Source organism: Nuphar pumila, chromosome 2, assembly GCF_984573655.1.
Source record: "Nuphar pumila chromosome 2, dmNupPumi1.hap1.1, whole genome shotgun sequence".
Lineage (NCBI taxonomy): Eukaryota > Viridiplantae > Streptophyta > Magnoliopsida > Nymphaeales > Nymphaeaceae > Nuphar > Nuphar pumila.
The window spans coordinates 127,261,956-127,278,008 of NC_143250.1; the positions used below are offsets into that span (position 1 = coordinate 127,261,956).

The following is a 16,053-nucleotide window of genomic DNA, read 5'->3' on the forward strand; positions in this document are numbered from 1 at the left end:
GGAGATTTGAATGTTTGAAGTAGAATCGTGGAGATTTGAAGGCTTGAAGTGTGGAAAAAATCCACAGGAAGAATAATACCGGAGATTTGGATGTTTGAAGTGAGAAAACATCCGGAATTGTAGATTTGAAGCGAGAAAAAAAATCTAGGTGGAACAAGAATCCATAGATTTCAAGGCTTCAAGTGAGAGAAAAAAGATACAAAGAAGGAGAAGAACAAGACCAGAGATTCGAAGGTTTGAAGTGAAAACAAAGAGAACGGTAGGCAGGCTCTTTTTCTTCCCAAATCTTCAAATTTTTCGGGTTCCTTCCTGCTTCGGTTCTAGAAAGGGACGCCTGATAGGGTTTGGGTCGGCAGAAGCGCTCTTACTGCGGTTGCATTGTGAAAATTACTTCTTGAAATATTTAGCTTTAGGGCGTACCGTTGTTTTGTTGCTGTCTCTCTGTGCAGAACAAGAGATTTATCTTCAAGATCTCTCAAGTGGCTTCACTTGTGTCAGATTCCTCAAAATCTGTACTGGATTTCATCCAGTGCTGCTGAGCGACAACGAACCCCAACAATCCCATCATCTTTCACCTACCATGGTAGGGGAGGAGAACGGTTTAGGAATTTCAGGTGTGTACATATTGCAGAATCCATGCTCTTGCTTCCCTTTTGTTTAGGAATATAAGTGGATTTTCAAAGGATTTTCTCATGCTCCTGATAAGAATTTCAATTAATTGATTGGTGCATTAGTGTCATTAATTCATTGTGTTTTCCCCGTGTGCTTTCCAAATATAGGAGGTGATTCAGTTTCATTTGTTTTAGTTTGAAATTCATAATTGAAGTCAGTACCAGTTAGAATTTATTTGTTAGGTTGTCATTTGTCATTTGATGAAAAAAGGATTAAATAAGACGAATGAGCTCTCTTATTTGTTTCATTTTGTTAATTTAGCATCTTTATCAACGGAGTGCAAAATATTTCATATTAAAAGCCAAACGGTATTTCATATTAAAAGCCAAAATATTTCATATTAAAAGTCAGTACCCCTTTTGTTCTTTTGGTGCACCATAAATAAGTGAAGAAATGACCAAAGAGAAGACAATGTGAGAGGAGGGGTTGTGACTTTATACCTGTGCGCTTTCCCTGCACTTGCATTTTCCTCTCTACTGATTACTCCTGTCAAGCTTCTTGGTCACTTACTACATCTTGTTGGCTTTTGAACCTTTGGTTTTTTTGTGATGCTTTTGAGAATCTTGTAGGGATTCCAGTATCTTGCGCTTGAAAAGTAGTTCACATTTCTTATCATCTATTTCTAATCAGGCTATGATTAACATGTTCATTTTTGTGCAGTTCAAAAGTTTGATGAGCTAGCTTACTGTAGTGAGGTCTTGAATCATAAATCATTCACTTAGGAGTTCATTAGCTTGCATGCAATAGAAAGTGAGCTGCAGAATTTCTCATGCATTCACCATTCTTTCATGTCACAGTACTGAAGGAATGGCTTTCCAGACCATGAAGAGTTCAAGATGAAATTTACAGTGTATTGCTTACCACATAATGCCATCCTTCTATAATTGTGGTGGTCATCAGTGGAAAGGTGTCAGACTGTGGAGCGCATTGGAGAGAAGCTTCTTTGACCAGCATGTGGTGCTTACTGAATACTATTTTCTTCTTATGGTGGTCAGCTTTTTCCCCTGAAAGGCATGAGTCATGATTCTTCCCATATTTCTGGCACTCTGAAGTTGATTGTTGTGCACAGTTGTGGCACAGAATTAATTTTGATTCTAGCCTGTAGCCTCTAGACTAGAAGGTTTCTTGCACGTATTCATATAAAGTTCTGGACACTGAAACCTGAAGAAGTATTTCATTTTGGTAAATATGATCTGTTCCAAGGTGCTGATGAACTTCTCTCATTTGAATAAAAAGGTCCATTCTTTGATTTGCTGGTTTTCTGGAAAAAAGTGGAAGTGGTCTTTCTATATTCTAATTGTATTTGTACTTATGTTGCTTGTTATGAGATATAATATGATGGAAAGTGCAATAGGTTCACAGTATTTTTTTGGATTCTTCACAAATGTTACGACAGATCAACTTCACTTGAAGCATCTTGATGTTGTACCTGCACCTACTGTTCAAAATCCTGAAGGCTCATCCAAAGTTGTGTCCTATGATAATCTAGTTTCCAGTCTATTCATTCAGATAAATGTCTCAGTGGAGGAGAAAAAATCTTTACAAACATGGAAATACCTGAAGCATTTGATCACTCATGCTGGGGTCTTACCTCATGCTGTTGACGCTATTAAAGAAGCAAAAGTTGCATGGGAAACCCTTGTGGCTTCAGTTGAAGAGGAAAGGCTGCTTGGTGCTGGAAATGGAAGTATTGGCCGAAAGGCAAAGCATAAACAATGCCCATATTCTCTTAGTAAGATGAACACCACGGAACTTGGTGTTCCTGAGTTTAAGCTGCAGATTCCTTGTGGCCTGATTCAAGGTTCTTCTGTTACCATTATGGGTACACCAACTGGGCTTCTTGGCAATTTTCAGATAGACTTGAGAGGAACTGTACTCCCTGGGGAACCAGATCCTCCTATCATTTTACACTATAATGTCCGGCTTCATGGTGACAAAATCACAGAGGATCCTGTGATTGTCCAAAACACGTGGACTGTAGCAAATGACTGGGGTCTAGAGGAGCGTTGTCCTTCTCCATCTGGCAACACTGGGAAAGGTACTTGTATGATTCTCTGTTTCCAACATGAGGGGACTCTACCACTTGAGGTAGTTGATCAAAGATTCTTTGTCAAGATAGTGTAGGAAGGCCTTTGTCAGTACCTGGAAACTAAATGCATTTGATGAACTTAAAGCATACTACAAATCTTCTAATATGATATTTGGTTATCTATCTGCTTTAACATCCATACCCCCTTTCACCATGGCATCCATGTCTGATATGTTTTGATTTATTCGATTTACTGAATTTCTGTGTGCAATTTGTTTGCTGCAAAACCTATGCCACGTGGTGTTTCTTCAATCAAAGGAATTGCTACAATTGTATCCAAATATGAGTTCTTTCAGCAGATTTAGCAGCATTATGTCTCCGGGTGTGTTGTGAGTGTTGTGGTGGATGCAAGAATGTTACCGGTGTTGTTTCTGCTTTTTTGCAAGTTATTGCATTTATTTTCCTATTATTCCTTGTTGGAAGAATCTTATAGAATTTTTGTTGTGGTTTTTGAGTTCTATGTTGTGGGGGTTAAATTTTTAATATGGAAGCTACCTATTCACAGGGGCCTTATCCATATAAAGTAATTTACTATTGTAAGGTCAAGGAAGCATTTTTCTTGCAACAAGTGTCTCTTTTCTTCATTTACAAACTGTGGGTATGAAACGTTTGAACATCTGATTTTTCTATTATGAATGACTGTCACCCATTGTGAAAATTGTTCTTCTTTTATGGCTAATGTTATTTGCTGTAATCTGCAGAGAGTACTTATTTCAATCTGAAACTTTTATGGGTTTCTATTTCGTTTGTCATTTTCAGTATAGAATTGACAGTTTACTCTTAATTTTGTATGTATGAATGTCTGCACAATTAAATTGCTGGTTTCATCTGTGTTTTTGTTTCATTGTGTTCATAAATTGTTGCTGGCAATAATCTTTACATGTGCTTGCAATTCCTGTCAATTTAGAATGCAAGCTTCTCCTAGGCAGTGACAGATAGATAGTTGTAAGCCAATGTCAATTCAATTATATGAACTAGGCCATTGCTCTTAACTAATTTTTTTTGAGAAAAAGCAAACAAAATTCCTCATTTCTCATAATAATTAGAGGACAATCCAATATTTGAGTTTCATCTGAACAATAAATTTGTCATTTACCTTCCTAACTTTTGCCATGCAAGCTATGGGGTAGCCTTGGCTGCGACTGAGAACAAAATCACTGGGATAAGATTGTGTGATTATGCATATGTTTCTAAAGAACCTGTACTGGAGCTGTTTAAAAGGCCATGCTATGTTCAGATACCAGGGCCATGGACCTATATCTCCTTTGATCCTAAACCAACCATTTAACTTCTTGCCATATGCGTGTCGAAGTCTTGATTATTGTTGTTTCTTATGGCCTATGCTTGCTATTGTTAGACATAGCCATACCTTGCGGCTTAGAATGGATTAGGTCCAACTTCGTCGAACATAGTTGATGCTGTATCCAAGGAAATCTCCCCTTTTTAGGATGACTTTCATACTACCCTTGCTCTAACCTCTAGGTATTAATCAAACTGACCTGGCCTTGTAAAAACCACCTTAATGATCACCCAATGAATAAAAGTTTTGTATAATTCAATATTTTATAAGTTCTTAGAGTTGTTCAAAAGTAAGATTATAGGCATGCTTTATTGTGAATCTTGGACACATTCACAAACATATGTGCAGTTGTTTCCTTCTTTCCTAGTTTCAGAAGAATACTACCATACCAATTGATGTCTTGTTCTGTCTCTCTCTCTTTGTCTAACATTGATCTAACTGATTGATTCTCCTGTCTTTTGGTCCACTTTCTTACACTTTTACTGAAAGGATTTTTTCATGCGTAGATCTCCTTCTTTAGGCCATTTGATTCTAGACTCAAGTTAAAAGTTCATATTCTTCATGTCCTGTAGTAATCCTTTACCTGCTCACGAAGGTAAATTATTACATCCTCCATAGAAGGGTTGTCTGCAGATAGAGACAATTTCTTACACAATTCTTTTCTTACCTTGCTGCATGCAAGTCTATTGAACAAATGTAATCAACTGTACTAGTTCATGGTTTTGCCTCGATTTCATGAGCTTGTCATCATATTCTCTCTCCTAGTATGCCCCATCTATATTATCCCACTGAAATCCCCTTTCCTATTGATTAAGAACAAGACTACTAATAGTCCAAATCAAATAGTAGAAATAAATTCTTGCGAGTCTTGGATAGCATATCTATGGGAAAAAGTTGTGGATACTTAACCAAAGCAGTTATTGTTCAGACTGCTAAGGTCTGCCTATTGAGATTCATCTGTAGCCACAGCAAGGTAGTGATAAATGCTCTCTCCATCTCGTTTGAGGTGTCCAACACTCATGAATTACCTCAAGAGAGGGTTTCCTGTAACTCTTTCTATGTGGAGATGAGATGGTGGTGGTGTTCATTTATCTTTGCTCAACTTGGTCTTCATCTTATCTCTAGCTAATAAATAGAGCAGTTGGTTGAAGAAGAAGAATGGTGAATGAGTGGAATCAGCTTTGGAGAAAAGGATTTTATTATTCATTTTGAGATGTCGTGTCAAGCCAAAAAGGGTTCAACTTCCAAAAGATAGATCACACAATGCAGTGGGTCAAGCTGGACAATCACTAAAATTACCCATTTTTTCTTTATTTGAATTTGCCCTTAAATTGCTTGCTTTAGTTCATGTTAGTTTGTTCATGAATGTTAGTATCTATCCTGAATCTGTTTGGTGAGTCACTGTAAAAGTTGTAGTTGCATTCCTAACCCTGGGGGAAAATGTAAATTGCAATGTTCTACTCTGATAGGTTTTTCATTATGTGTAAATGCAAAGAGCAATGGTCATTGTTTGGGTACATTCTGGCTTATGTTAGTAATCATGGTGTCACACCCAATTTTTTTTTACCAAGTACTTTTTTTTTCAAACCTTGGTGAAATACTTTTAGCTTTATTCAAAAACATAAAAGCCATATAAAGGTTCTTTCTAAACCATTTCAATCAAACCTGGACAACTAATTGTTAAAATATACATGTAATCAATATATATATATATATATATATATATATATATATATATATATATATAAGTATATTCACTCATACCCGATAAGGGGTATTTCTGTAATATCGCCCAAGGGGCAGTATAGTCTTTTTTCCTCTTTTTACTTTTTCTTTTCTTTTCCTTTTTTTTCTTTTTCTTATTTTTTCTTTTTTCTTTTTTGTGCATTAAATGCACCTTCATTGGGGGCCCCAACAAGGAGTCGTTGGGCCCCCAACGGTCACAATTGTGACCGTTGGGAGCCCAACGACACCTTGTTGGGTCTCCCAATGGTGCCTTTCCCTCTCTCTTCTCTAACTCTCTCTCACTCCTCTCTTGCCTATAAATAAGTGGGGTCTCCCCCTTTGTAAGGCGTGGCTTCTTCAAGCCCTTTAGTGCATTTATAAGATTTTATGCTTTCTAGCCATTATTGGCTTTTGTGTATGTCCTCTTTCGGACTTGTTCTTTGATTTCTATGTGTGAATGTCCATTGTAGGACATACATTTCTTTTCCGCATATTTCATTACATGGTATCAGAGCCTTGGTTGTGCTCTTGATTCATTTTGCTAGTTGTCTAGTTTTATCTCTCTTTGTTTGTCCTCCATTCTTGATTATATAATGGAAGGAGAACAAAAGATTGATCTCTCCTTCAAGCTCAATGGTACTAACTACATGATGTGGGCCGCCGCTATGGAGAACAACCTCAAAGGTAAAAAGCTTTGGGGATACGTTATGGGCACCATTAGGGAACCTCAACTTCAACTTACGAAAATTGATGGTGATCAAGAAAAAGCTCTAGAAGGAAATGCTCGCATGAAGGCTATTGAAGATCACCAATCCAAGGTAGAAGATTGGGAAAGTAAGCATGCAAAAATTCTTGCATGGTTCATGAACAACGTGGAGCTAAAGATTTGCGCCAATATTGCTAAATTCCGCCTAGCAAATGAAGCATGGTTCTTTATGAAAGGTATGTATACCCAAAAAGACCTTGCTCGTCAATTCTTTATCCAAGAAAAAATTCGTACCATTAAGCAAGGTGAAATGAGTGTAAGAGATTACTATAGCACTCTTGGCCCTTTATGGGATGAGCTATCCCTTCTTGAACCCAAATGGGTATCAAGTGAAGATGTAGAAATGAGAAGAGAACAAATGGAGAAAGAACACTTTTTCCAATTTTTACATGGGCTTAGGCCCGAATATGAACAAGTTAGGTCCTCCCTCCTTCATAGATCGAAACCACTTCCATTGGAAGATGCCATAGCCGAAATATGCCAAGAAGAAACACGTCTTGGCATGATTAAAGGAGGAGATGAAGTTCTTGCCGTGTCTAAACCCGGCAATCATATGAAAGCCTACAAGCCTCCACACTTTGGGAGGCAAAACAACTATAATGGCAATTATAGGAAAGCCATTTGCCATCATTGTCAAGAACCGGGTCATATAAGACCTAATTGTCCAAAGATAAATGAACCTCCAAAAGGTAAAGTTGCTATTATTGAAGAAATCCCACAAAAGAAGGAGGAGCCAATGAAAGGGAAAGAGTCCTTCTCCCTTGCTCAACTATCCGAAGCACTTCAAATTCTACTCAAGTCGCCATCAACTTCGGGAGCCGCCATTGCTTCTTCTTCTCCTCCAGGTACGCCTTCTTGGATTCTTGACTCTGGAGCATCTTTTCATATGACCCCTATTGAAAATGGACTATCCAATGTATGTAGCAACTCAAAAAATTCTTTTGTTTCCACCACCGATGGTACCTCTTTACAAGTTAAAAGTTTTGGAACCTTAGATTTTTCAAAAGATTTTTTTGTACCAAATGTAAGAGTAGTACCTCAACTTAATTTAAATCTTTTATCTGTCTCTCAAATATGTGATCATGGATGTGAAATCTCCTTCTCAACCAAGGATTGCTCTATACAGGATCTCCAGTCCGGGAAGCGGATTGGGCAAGGCCATAGGAGGGGAGATCTCTACTACATGACCAATTTGAAACTCCCTACTAACTCATTTTGTAATCATGTCCAAGATAAAAATATAGAAACTTGGCATCAAAGACTTGGACATCCAAGCTTCTAAAAAATGTACTCCTTTCCCTTTGGAAAGAAATTTTGTAATGAGAAACATTTTGTTTGCAAGAGTTGTATTTTTGGAAAAATGAAATTAACCCCATTTCCAAAAAGAACATTTGTGTCAAAAAGACCTTTTGAATTAGTTCATTCGGATGTTTGGGGTCCTTCTCCGGTCATATCAAAAGGAGGGTACTCATATTATGTTACTGTCATTGATGATTTTACTCGATATGTGTGGATCTATTTTCTCAATCTAAAATCCGAAGTTTTTAACTTCTTTAAAAAATTTCATATGATTGTCAAAAATCAATTTTCAACTAATATCTCCATTCTTCGATCCGATTCCGGTGGAGAATATCTATCAAATGAATTTCAAGAATATTTAGAAACCAATGGAATTTGTCATCAAAGGTCATGTCCTAGGACTCCCCAACAAAACGGTCTAGCCGAAAGAAAGCATAGACACATCTTGGAAACCACTAGGACCCTTCTCATTTCCAAAGAAATTCCAAAATATTATTGGGCCGAAGCCGCCTTAACCTCCACTTATTTGATAAATAGAATGATATCCTCATCCCTACAAAATATATCTCCATATGAAAAACTTTTTGAAAGAACACCCGATTTTAATAGATTAAGAATTTTTGGGTGTAAGTGTTTTGTCCTTACACATAAAAGAGATAAGTTATCTCCCAAGGCTATCGAATGTGTGTTCTTAGGATACGGAGAAAATCAAAAGGGTTTTAGGTGCTTCGATCCCAAAAGCAACAAACTATATGTATCCAAAGATGTTACCTTTTTAGAAAATGAGAACGGTTTTGAGAAAAATAAAGATATTGATGAAAGCGAATATGCTTTCTTATTTGATCTTCTCTCTCAAGAAGATGTGACTCCTCACGAGGAGGATATTCCTAATGATTTAGAGGATACTCCTCTTAGTAATGTTGAAAATGAAAGTAATGATGTTGAAAATAGGTCAATTCAAACCTATGTTAGGCATGGTCAAGAAACTCCCATTAGCGCTTTAGAAAAATATTCTCAAAGTTCCAACATAGAAGAAACCTCTTTAAGGAGATCTAGCCGGATCTCCAATCCTCCTAATAGGTTTGTTTCCTATGAGTCCCTAACACCTAAATATAGAGCATGCCTTATTGCATTACACTCTTATCATGAACCGTCACACTATAATGAAGCCAAAAACATTCCTCAATGGGTTGAAGCCATGAAACTAGAACTTAGTGCCCTTGAAAAGGCTAAAACTTGAGAAATAACCTCATTACCCACTGGAAAGAAGTCTATTGGATGTAGATGGGTCTTCAAAATTAAAACTAAAAGTGATGGGTCCTTAGAACGTTATAAAGCTAGGTTGGTAGTCAAAGGATATGCTCAAGACTACGGAATAGACTATGAAGAAACCTTCGCTCCCGTAGCTAGAATGACTAGTGTTAGGACTCTTATTGCGGTTGCATCCGTTAAAAAATGACCTATCTATCAATTGGATGTTAAGAACGCATTTCTTAATGGCGAACTAAGTGAATAGGTCTATATGGATCCTCCACCAGGAGTATCTATTGGTGAAAACAAAATTCTTAAACTAAAAAAGGCGCTATATGGGTTAAAACAAGCTCCGAAAGCTTGGCATAACAGATTTAGCAATGTAATGACTAGCTTGAATTTTCGTTCTTGTTTGAGAAAAATGCAGGGTTTTCAGTAGTTATTTTACTACTATATGTTGATGATATGATCATCACTGGAAGTGATGAAAAAGGAATCCATGATATTAAGAAAGTTTTAAAAGAAAATTTTGACATGTCTGATCTTGGTTTCTTAAGATATTTTTAGGTATTGAAGTAGCCTACTCTCCCCGAGGGTATATTCTCTCCCAGATGAAACTCGCTGCTGACATTTGTTCCAAATCTGGCATTTCCGATGATAAGAAGACAGACACCCTTGAGGTCATCAATGCAAAGTTAAGGTTGGAAGATGGAATACTTCTCGAGAATCCTACTCCCTACCGTCAACTTGTTGGGGCCCTGACATACTTATCCATCACTCGGCCAGACATAGCTCATGCAGTTCACTCAGTCAGTCAGTTTCAACATGCACCTACATCTGTGCACATGAGTGCAGTCTTAAGAATAGTCAGATACATTAAAAACACCATAACTAAGGGAGTTTTTCTTTCCTCTTCATCATCTCTTGATTTAATTGCTTATACTGATGCTGATTGGGGAGGAAACCCCAATGATAGAGTCTCAACTACAGGTTTCTGTGTTTTCTTAGGTGACTCTATGATCTCTTGGAGGTGCAAGAAGCAGCAAAAGGTGTCATTATCCTCAACAGAAACAGAATATCGTGCAATGGCCACTACAACCATGGATCTTGTATGGCTTAGAAGTCTCCTCAATGATATGGGCGTAATCATCTCTACTCCTTCGAAGATGTGTTGTGATAACAAAAGCGCCATTTATATTGCAAGCAATCACACCTTCCATGAGCGGACTAAACACTGTAATGAAATATGCGGAAAAGTAAAGAGTGCTCTAAGCACTTACAACATCCACTAATAAACAAACAACAAGGGCTAATACCCAAACCCAAAGGAGACAACACAACATAAAAATATAAATGCCTCTTATTGAAAAAGAGAGAACTCTCAAGAGTGAAAAATACAAGAGGGGTTCACCCCTATTTATACACAAAAGGAGGAGGGGAGGAGTGGCCATATGGCCTTAAAAGAAGAGCCACCTAGGGGCTCCCATGGAGTCGTTGGGAGCCCCCAACGGTCACAAATGTGACCGTTGGGGGCCCCATCGACTCCATGGTGGGGCCCCTATTAGGTGGACAAAAAACCAAAAAAATAAAAGATAAAAAATAAAAAAGAAATATGCAAAAAGAAAGAAAAGAAACAAGTACCCCTATCGGGTACTTGTGAAATGACTAAAATACCCCTATCGGGTATTTTAGATTATACAAATATATATGTATATAAATATATACATATATATGAATTACATATATTTTAACACCCTCCCTCAAGCTTTACGGGGATATAACCGAAAGCTTGTTAAGGAGAAACAAAAACCGAGGAGCTGCAAGAGCCTTAGTGAAGAAGTCCGCCAACTGGTACTCTTATGTGACGTAAGGTAGTGCTATGGTTCCTCTTAGGTATTCATCACGAACGTAATGGCAGTCCATCTCAATATGCTTAGTACGCTCATGGAAGGTGTGATTGCTTGCAATATAGATTGCGCTTTTGTTGTCGCAACACAGCTTCGAAGGAGTAGAGATGACAATGCCCATATCACTGAGGAGGCTTCTTAGCCACACAAGTTCCATGGTTGTAGTGGCCATAGCACGATATTCTGCTTCCGTCGAGGACAAAGAAACTTTGTGTTGCTTCTTGCATCTCCAAGAAATCATAGTCACCTAAGAAAACACAAAATCCGGTAGTTGAGACTCGGTCATTGGGATTTCCTCCCCAATCTGCATCAGTATAAGCAATTAAATCAAGGGACGAGGCAGAGGAAAGAAAAACTCCCTTAGTTATGGTATTTTTGATATATCTGACGATCCTTAAGACTGCACTCATGTGCACAGTTGTAGGTGCATGTTGAAATTGACTGACAGAGTGAACGGCATGAGCAATGTCTGGCCGTGTGATGGATAAGTAGGTTAGAGACCCAACAAGTTGCCGGTAGGGAGTAGGATCTTCGAGAGGTGTTCCATCTTCCAACCTTAATTTTGCATTGATGACTTCTGGGGTTTCTGTCTTCTTATCGTCGAAAATACCAGATTTGGAACAAATGTCAGCAGCAAGTTTCATCTGGGAGAGAATGTACCCTCGAGGAGAGTACGCCACTTCAATTCCTAAAAAATATCTTAAGAATCCAAGGTCAGACATATCAAAATTTTCTTTCAAAACCTTTTTAATATCATTAATGCCTTTCTCATCACTTCCTGTGATGATCATATCATCAACATAAAGTAGTAAAATAACTACTGAAGACCCTGCACTTTTCACAAACAAAGCAGTGTCAGTATAACATGAACGAAAATTCAAACTTGTCATTACATTACTAAATCTATCATGCCAAGCCTTTGGGGCTTGTTTTAAACCATATAATGCCTTTTTAAGTTTAAGAATTTTATTTTTACCAATACATACTCCTGGTGGGGGATCCATGTAAACTTCTTCATTCAATTCGCCATTTAGAAAAGCATTCTTAACATCGAGTTGATAGATAGGCCATTTTTTCACTGACACAATAGCAATAAGAGTCCTAACACTAGTCATTCTAGCAACAGGTGCGAAGGTTTCTTCATAATCTATACCATATTCCTGAGCATATCCTTTAGCTACTAACCATGCTTTATAACGTTCTAATGAACCATCACTCTTGGTTTTAATTTTGAAGACCCATCTACATCCTATTGATTTCTTTCCAGTGGGTAATGAAGTTATTTCCCAAGTTTTTGCTTTTTCAAGGGCACTAAGCTCTAAGTTCATGGCTTCAACCCATTGGGGAATATTTTTGGCCTCATTATAGTGTGAAGGTTCATGAAATGAATGCAACGCAATTAGACATGCTCTATATCTAGGAGTTAGAGACTCATAGGAAACAAACCTATTAGGAGGGTTGGAGATCCGACTGGATCTCCTTAAAGATGTTTCTTCAATGTTGGATCCTTGAGAGTATTTTTCTAAGGCACTTATTTGAGTTTGTTGACCACGCCTAACATATGTTTGGATTGGTCTATTATTCTCATCTATAGCATTATCAAGAGGAATTTCCTCTAGGTCATTCAAAGACTCATTAGAGATTTCCTCTTCTTGAGGAGTTTCATCTTCTTGAGATAGAAGATCAAATAAAAAAGTATATTCACTTTCGTCAATATCTTTAGTTTTCACAAAACCATTTTCATTTTCCAAAAATGTTACATCTTTGGATACATAGAGTTTGTTATTTTTCAAGTCAAAACATCTAAAACCCTTTTGATTTTCTCCATAACCCAAGAAAACGCATTCAATAGCTTTAGGAGATAATTTGTCCCGTTTATGAGTAAGGACAAAACATTTGCATCCAAAAACTCTTAATCTATTGAAGTCTGGTGTTATTTCAAATAGTTTTTCGTATGGAGATGTATTCTGTAAGGATGAAGATATCATTCTATTTATTAAGTAAGTTGAGGTTAAGGCCGCTTCGGCCCAAAAATTCTTTGGAATTTCTTTGGAAATAAGGAGTGTCCTAGTGGTTTCCATGATATGTCTATGCTTTCTTTCAGCCAAGCCGTTTTGTTGGGGAGTCCTAGGACACGATCTTTGATGACAAATTCCATTTACTTCTAAATAGTTTTGAAATTCATTTGATAAATATTCTCCACCCGAATCGGATCTAAGAGTAGAGATATTACTTGAAAATTGATTTTTAACTATCATATGAAATTTTTTGAAAAACTCAAAGACTTCGGATTTTAAATTGAGAAAGTAGATCCATACATACCTAGTGTAGTCATCGATGAAAGTGACATAATAGGAGTATCCTCCTTTAGACATGACGGGGGAAGGACCCCAAACATCCGAATGAACTAACTCAAAAGGTCTTTTGGATACAAAAGTTCGGTTTGGAAAAGGAGTAGATTTCATTTTGCCAAAAATACAATTCTTGCAAACAAAATGTTTCTCATTACAAAATTTCTTTCCAAATGGAAAGGAGTACATTTTTGAGAAACTTGGATGTCCAAGTCTTTGATGCCAAATATCAATATTTTTATCTTGGACATGGTTACAAAAAGAGTTAATGGGGAGTTTCAAGTTGCTCATGTAATAGAGATCTCCCCTTCTATGGCCTTGCCCAATCAGCTTCCCGGACCGGAGATCCTGTATAGAGCAATCCTTAGTTGAGAAGGAGATTTTACATCCATGATTGCATATTTGAGCAACAGAGAGGAGATTTAAATTAAGTTGAGGTACAACTCTCACGTTTGGCACAAAGAAGTCTTTTGAAAAGTTTAAGGTTCCAAAACTTTTTACTTGTAAAGATGTACCATCGGCAGTTGAAACATAGGAGTTTTTATAATTATTACATAAATCGGAAAGCTCATTTTCAAGGGGGGTCATATGAAAGGAAGCTCCAGAGTCAAGGATCCAAGACGACATACCTGGAGGAGAGGAGGAAGCTACGGCGGCACCCGAAGTTGATGGAATCTTGAGTAGAGTTTGTAGTGCCTCCGATAGTTGATCCAGAGAAAAAGAGTCCGTTCCTTTGATTGCTTCCTCTTTCTTTTGAGTAGCTTCTTCAACGGAAGCAACTTTATTTTTTGGTGCTTCATTCAACTTAGGGCAATTAGGTCTTATATGACCCGGTTCTTGACAATGATGACAAATGGCTTTTCTATAGTTGCCATTATAGTTATTTTGCCTTCCAAAATGTGGAGGTTTGTAGGTTTTCATATGGTTGCCGGGTTTAGATACGGCCAAGACATCATTTCCTCCTTTAATCATGCCAAGACGGGTTTCTTCTTGGCATATTTCGGCAATGGCATCTTCTAAAGGAAGAGGCTTTGATCTATGTAGGAGGGAGGATCTAACTTGTTCATACTCGGGCCTAAGCCCATGTAAAAATTGGAAAAAGTGTTCTTTTTCCATTTGTTCTCTCCTTAATTCCACATCTATACTAGAAACCCATTTTGGTTCTAGCAAGGATAACTCATCCCATAGAGGGCCAAGAGTGCTAAAGTAGTCCTTAACACTCATTTCTCCTTGTTTGATAGTCCGGATTTTTTCTTGAAGAAAGAATTGACGAGCAAGGTCTTTTTGGGTAAACATACCTTTCATGAAGAACCATGCTTCATTTGCCATCCGAAATTTGGCAATGTTGGCGCAAATCTTAAGCTCCACATTGTTCATGAACCAAGCAAGAATCTTGGCATGCTTACTTTCCCAATCTTCTATTTTAGATTGGTGATCTTCAATGGCCTTCATGCGGGCATCTCCTTCAAGAGCTTTTTCTTGATCGCCTTCCATCTTAGTTAGTTGGAGTTGTGGTTCCGGAATGGTGCCCATAACGTATCCCCAAAGCTTTTTCCTTTTGAGGTTGTTTTCCATGGCGGCGGCCCACATCATGTAGTTGGATCCATTGAGCTTGAAGGAGAGATCAATCTTTTGTTCTCCTTCCATAATAATCACACTTAAAAGGATAAAAGAAGAGAGAAACAACAAGAAACAAATATAGCTACACAACTAGCTATATTAAGAAGAAGAGCATACACAAGGCTTTGATACCATGTAATGAAATATGCGGAAAAGTAAAGAGTGCTCTAAGCACTTACAACATCCACTAATGAACAAACAACAAGGGCTAATACCCAAACCCAAAGGAGACAACACAACATAAAAATATAAATGCCTCTTATTGAAAGAGAGAGAACTCTCAAGAGTGAAAAATACAAGAGGGGTTCACCCCTATTTATACACAAAAGGAGGAGGGGAGGAGTGGCCATATGGCCTTAAAAGAAGAGCCACCTAGGGGCTCCCATGGAGTCGTTGGGAGCCCCCAACGGTCACAAATGTGACCGTTGGGGGCCCCATCGACTCCATGGTGGGGCCCCTATTAGGTGGACAAAAAACCAAAAAAATAAAAGATAAAAAATAAAAAAGAAATATGCAAAAAGAAAGAAAAGAAACAAGTACCCCTATCGGGTACTTGTGAAATGACTAAAATACCCCTGTCGGGTATTTTAGATTATACAAATATATATGTATATAAATATATACATATATATGAATTACATATATTTTAACAAACACATAGAGATGGACTGTCACTATGTTCGAGATGAATACTTAAAAGGAACCATAGCACTGCCCTACGTCACATCCGAGTACCAGTTGGCAGATTTCTTCACTAAAGCTCTTGCTGCTCCTCGTTTCATGTTTCTTCTCAACAAGCTTTCGGTTGTATCCCCGTAAAGCTTGAGGGGGGGTGTTAAAATATACATGTAATCAATATATTTATATATATATATATAAGTATATTCACTCATACCCGATAAGGGGTATTTCTGTAATATCGCCCAATAGGGGCAGTATAGTCTTTTTTCCTCTTTTTACTTTTTTTTTTTTTTTTCTTTTTTTTTTTTTTTCTTATTTTTTCTTTTTTCTTTTTTGTGCATTAAATGCACCTTCATTGGGGGCCCCAACAAGGAGTCGTTGGGCCAGCCCAA

At 37.6% G+C, this 16,053-nt stretch overlaps 1 protein-coding gene across 2 annotated transcripts in view; it reads left to right on the forward strand.

The window, feature by feature from the left end:
• The window catches only part of LOC149847052 (beta-1,3-galactosyltransferase GALT1-like), a 26,529-nt gene continuing 10,476 nt past the window's right edge, over positions 1-16,053 (forward strand). The window contains exons 1-2 of one of the 2 annotated variants that reach the window (XM_089996771.1): positions 1-614; positions 1,470-2,710. In XM_089996771.1, the coding sequence (XP_089852897.1) occupies positions 1,861-2,710 (850 nt within the window). In that variant the 5' untranslated portion in view covers positions 1-614; positions 1,470-1,860. The remainder of the gene's footprint in view (positions 615-1,469; positions 2,711-16,053) is intronic. The other variant, XR_016430336.1, reaches the window with a different exon arrangement.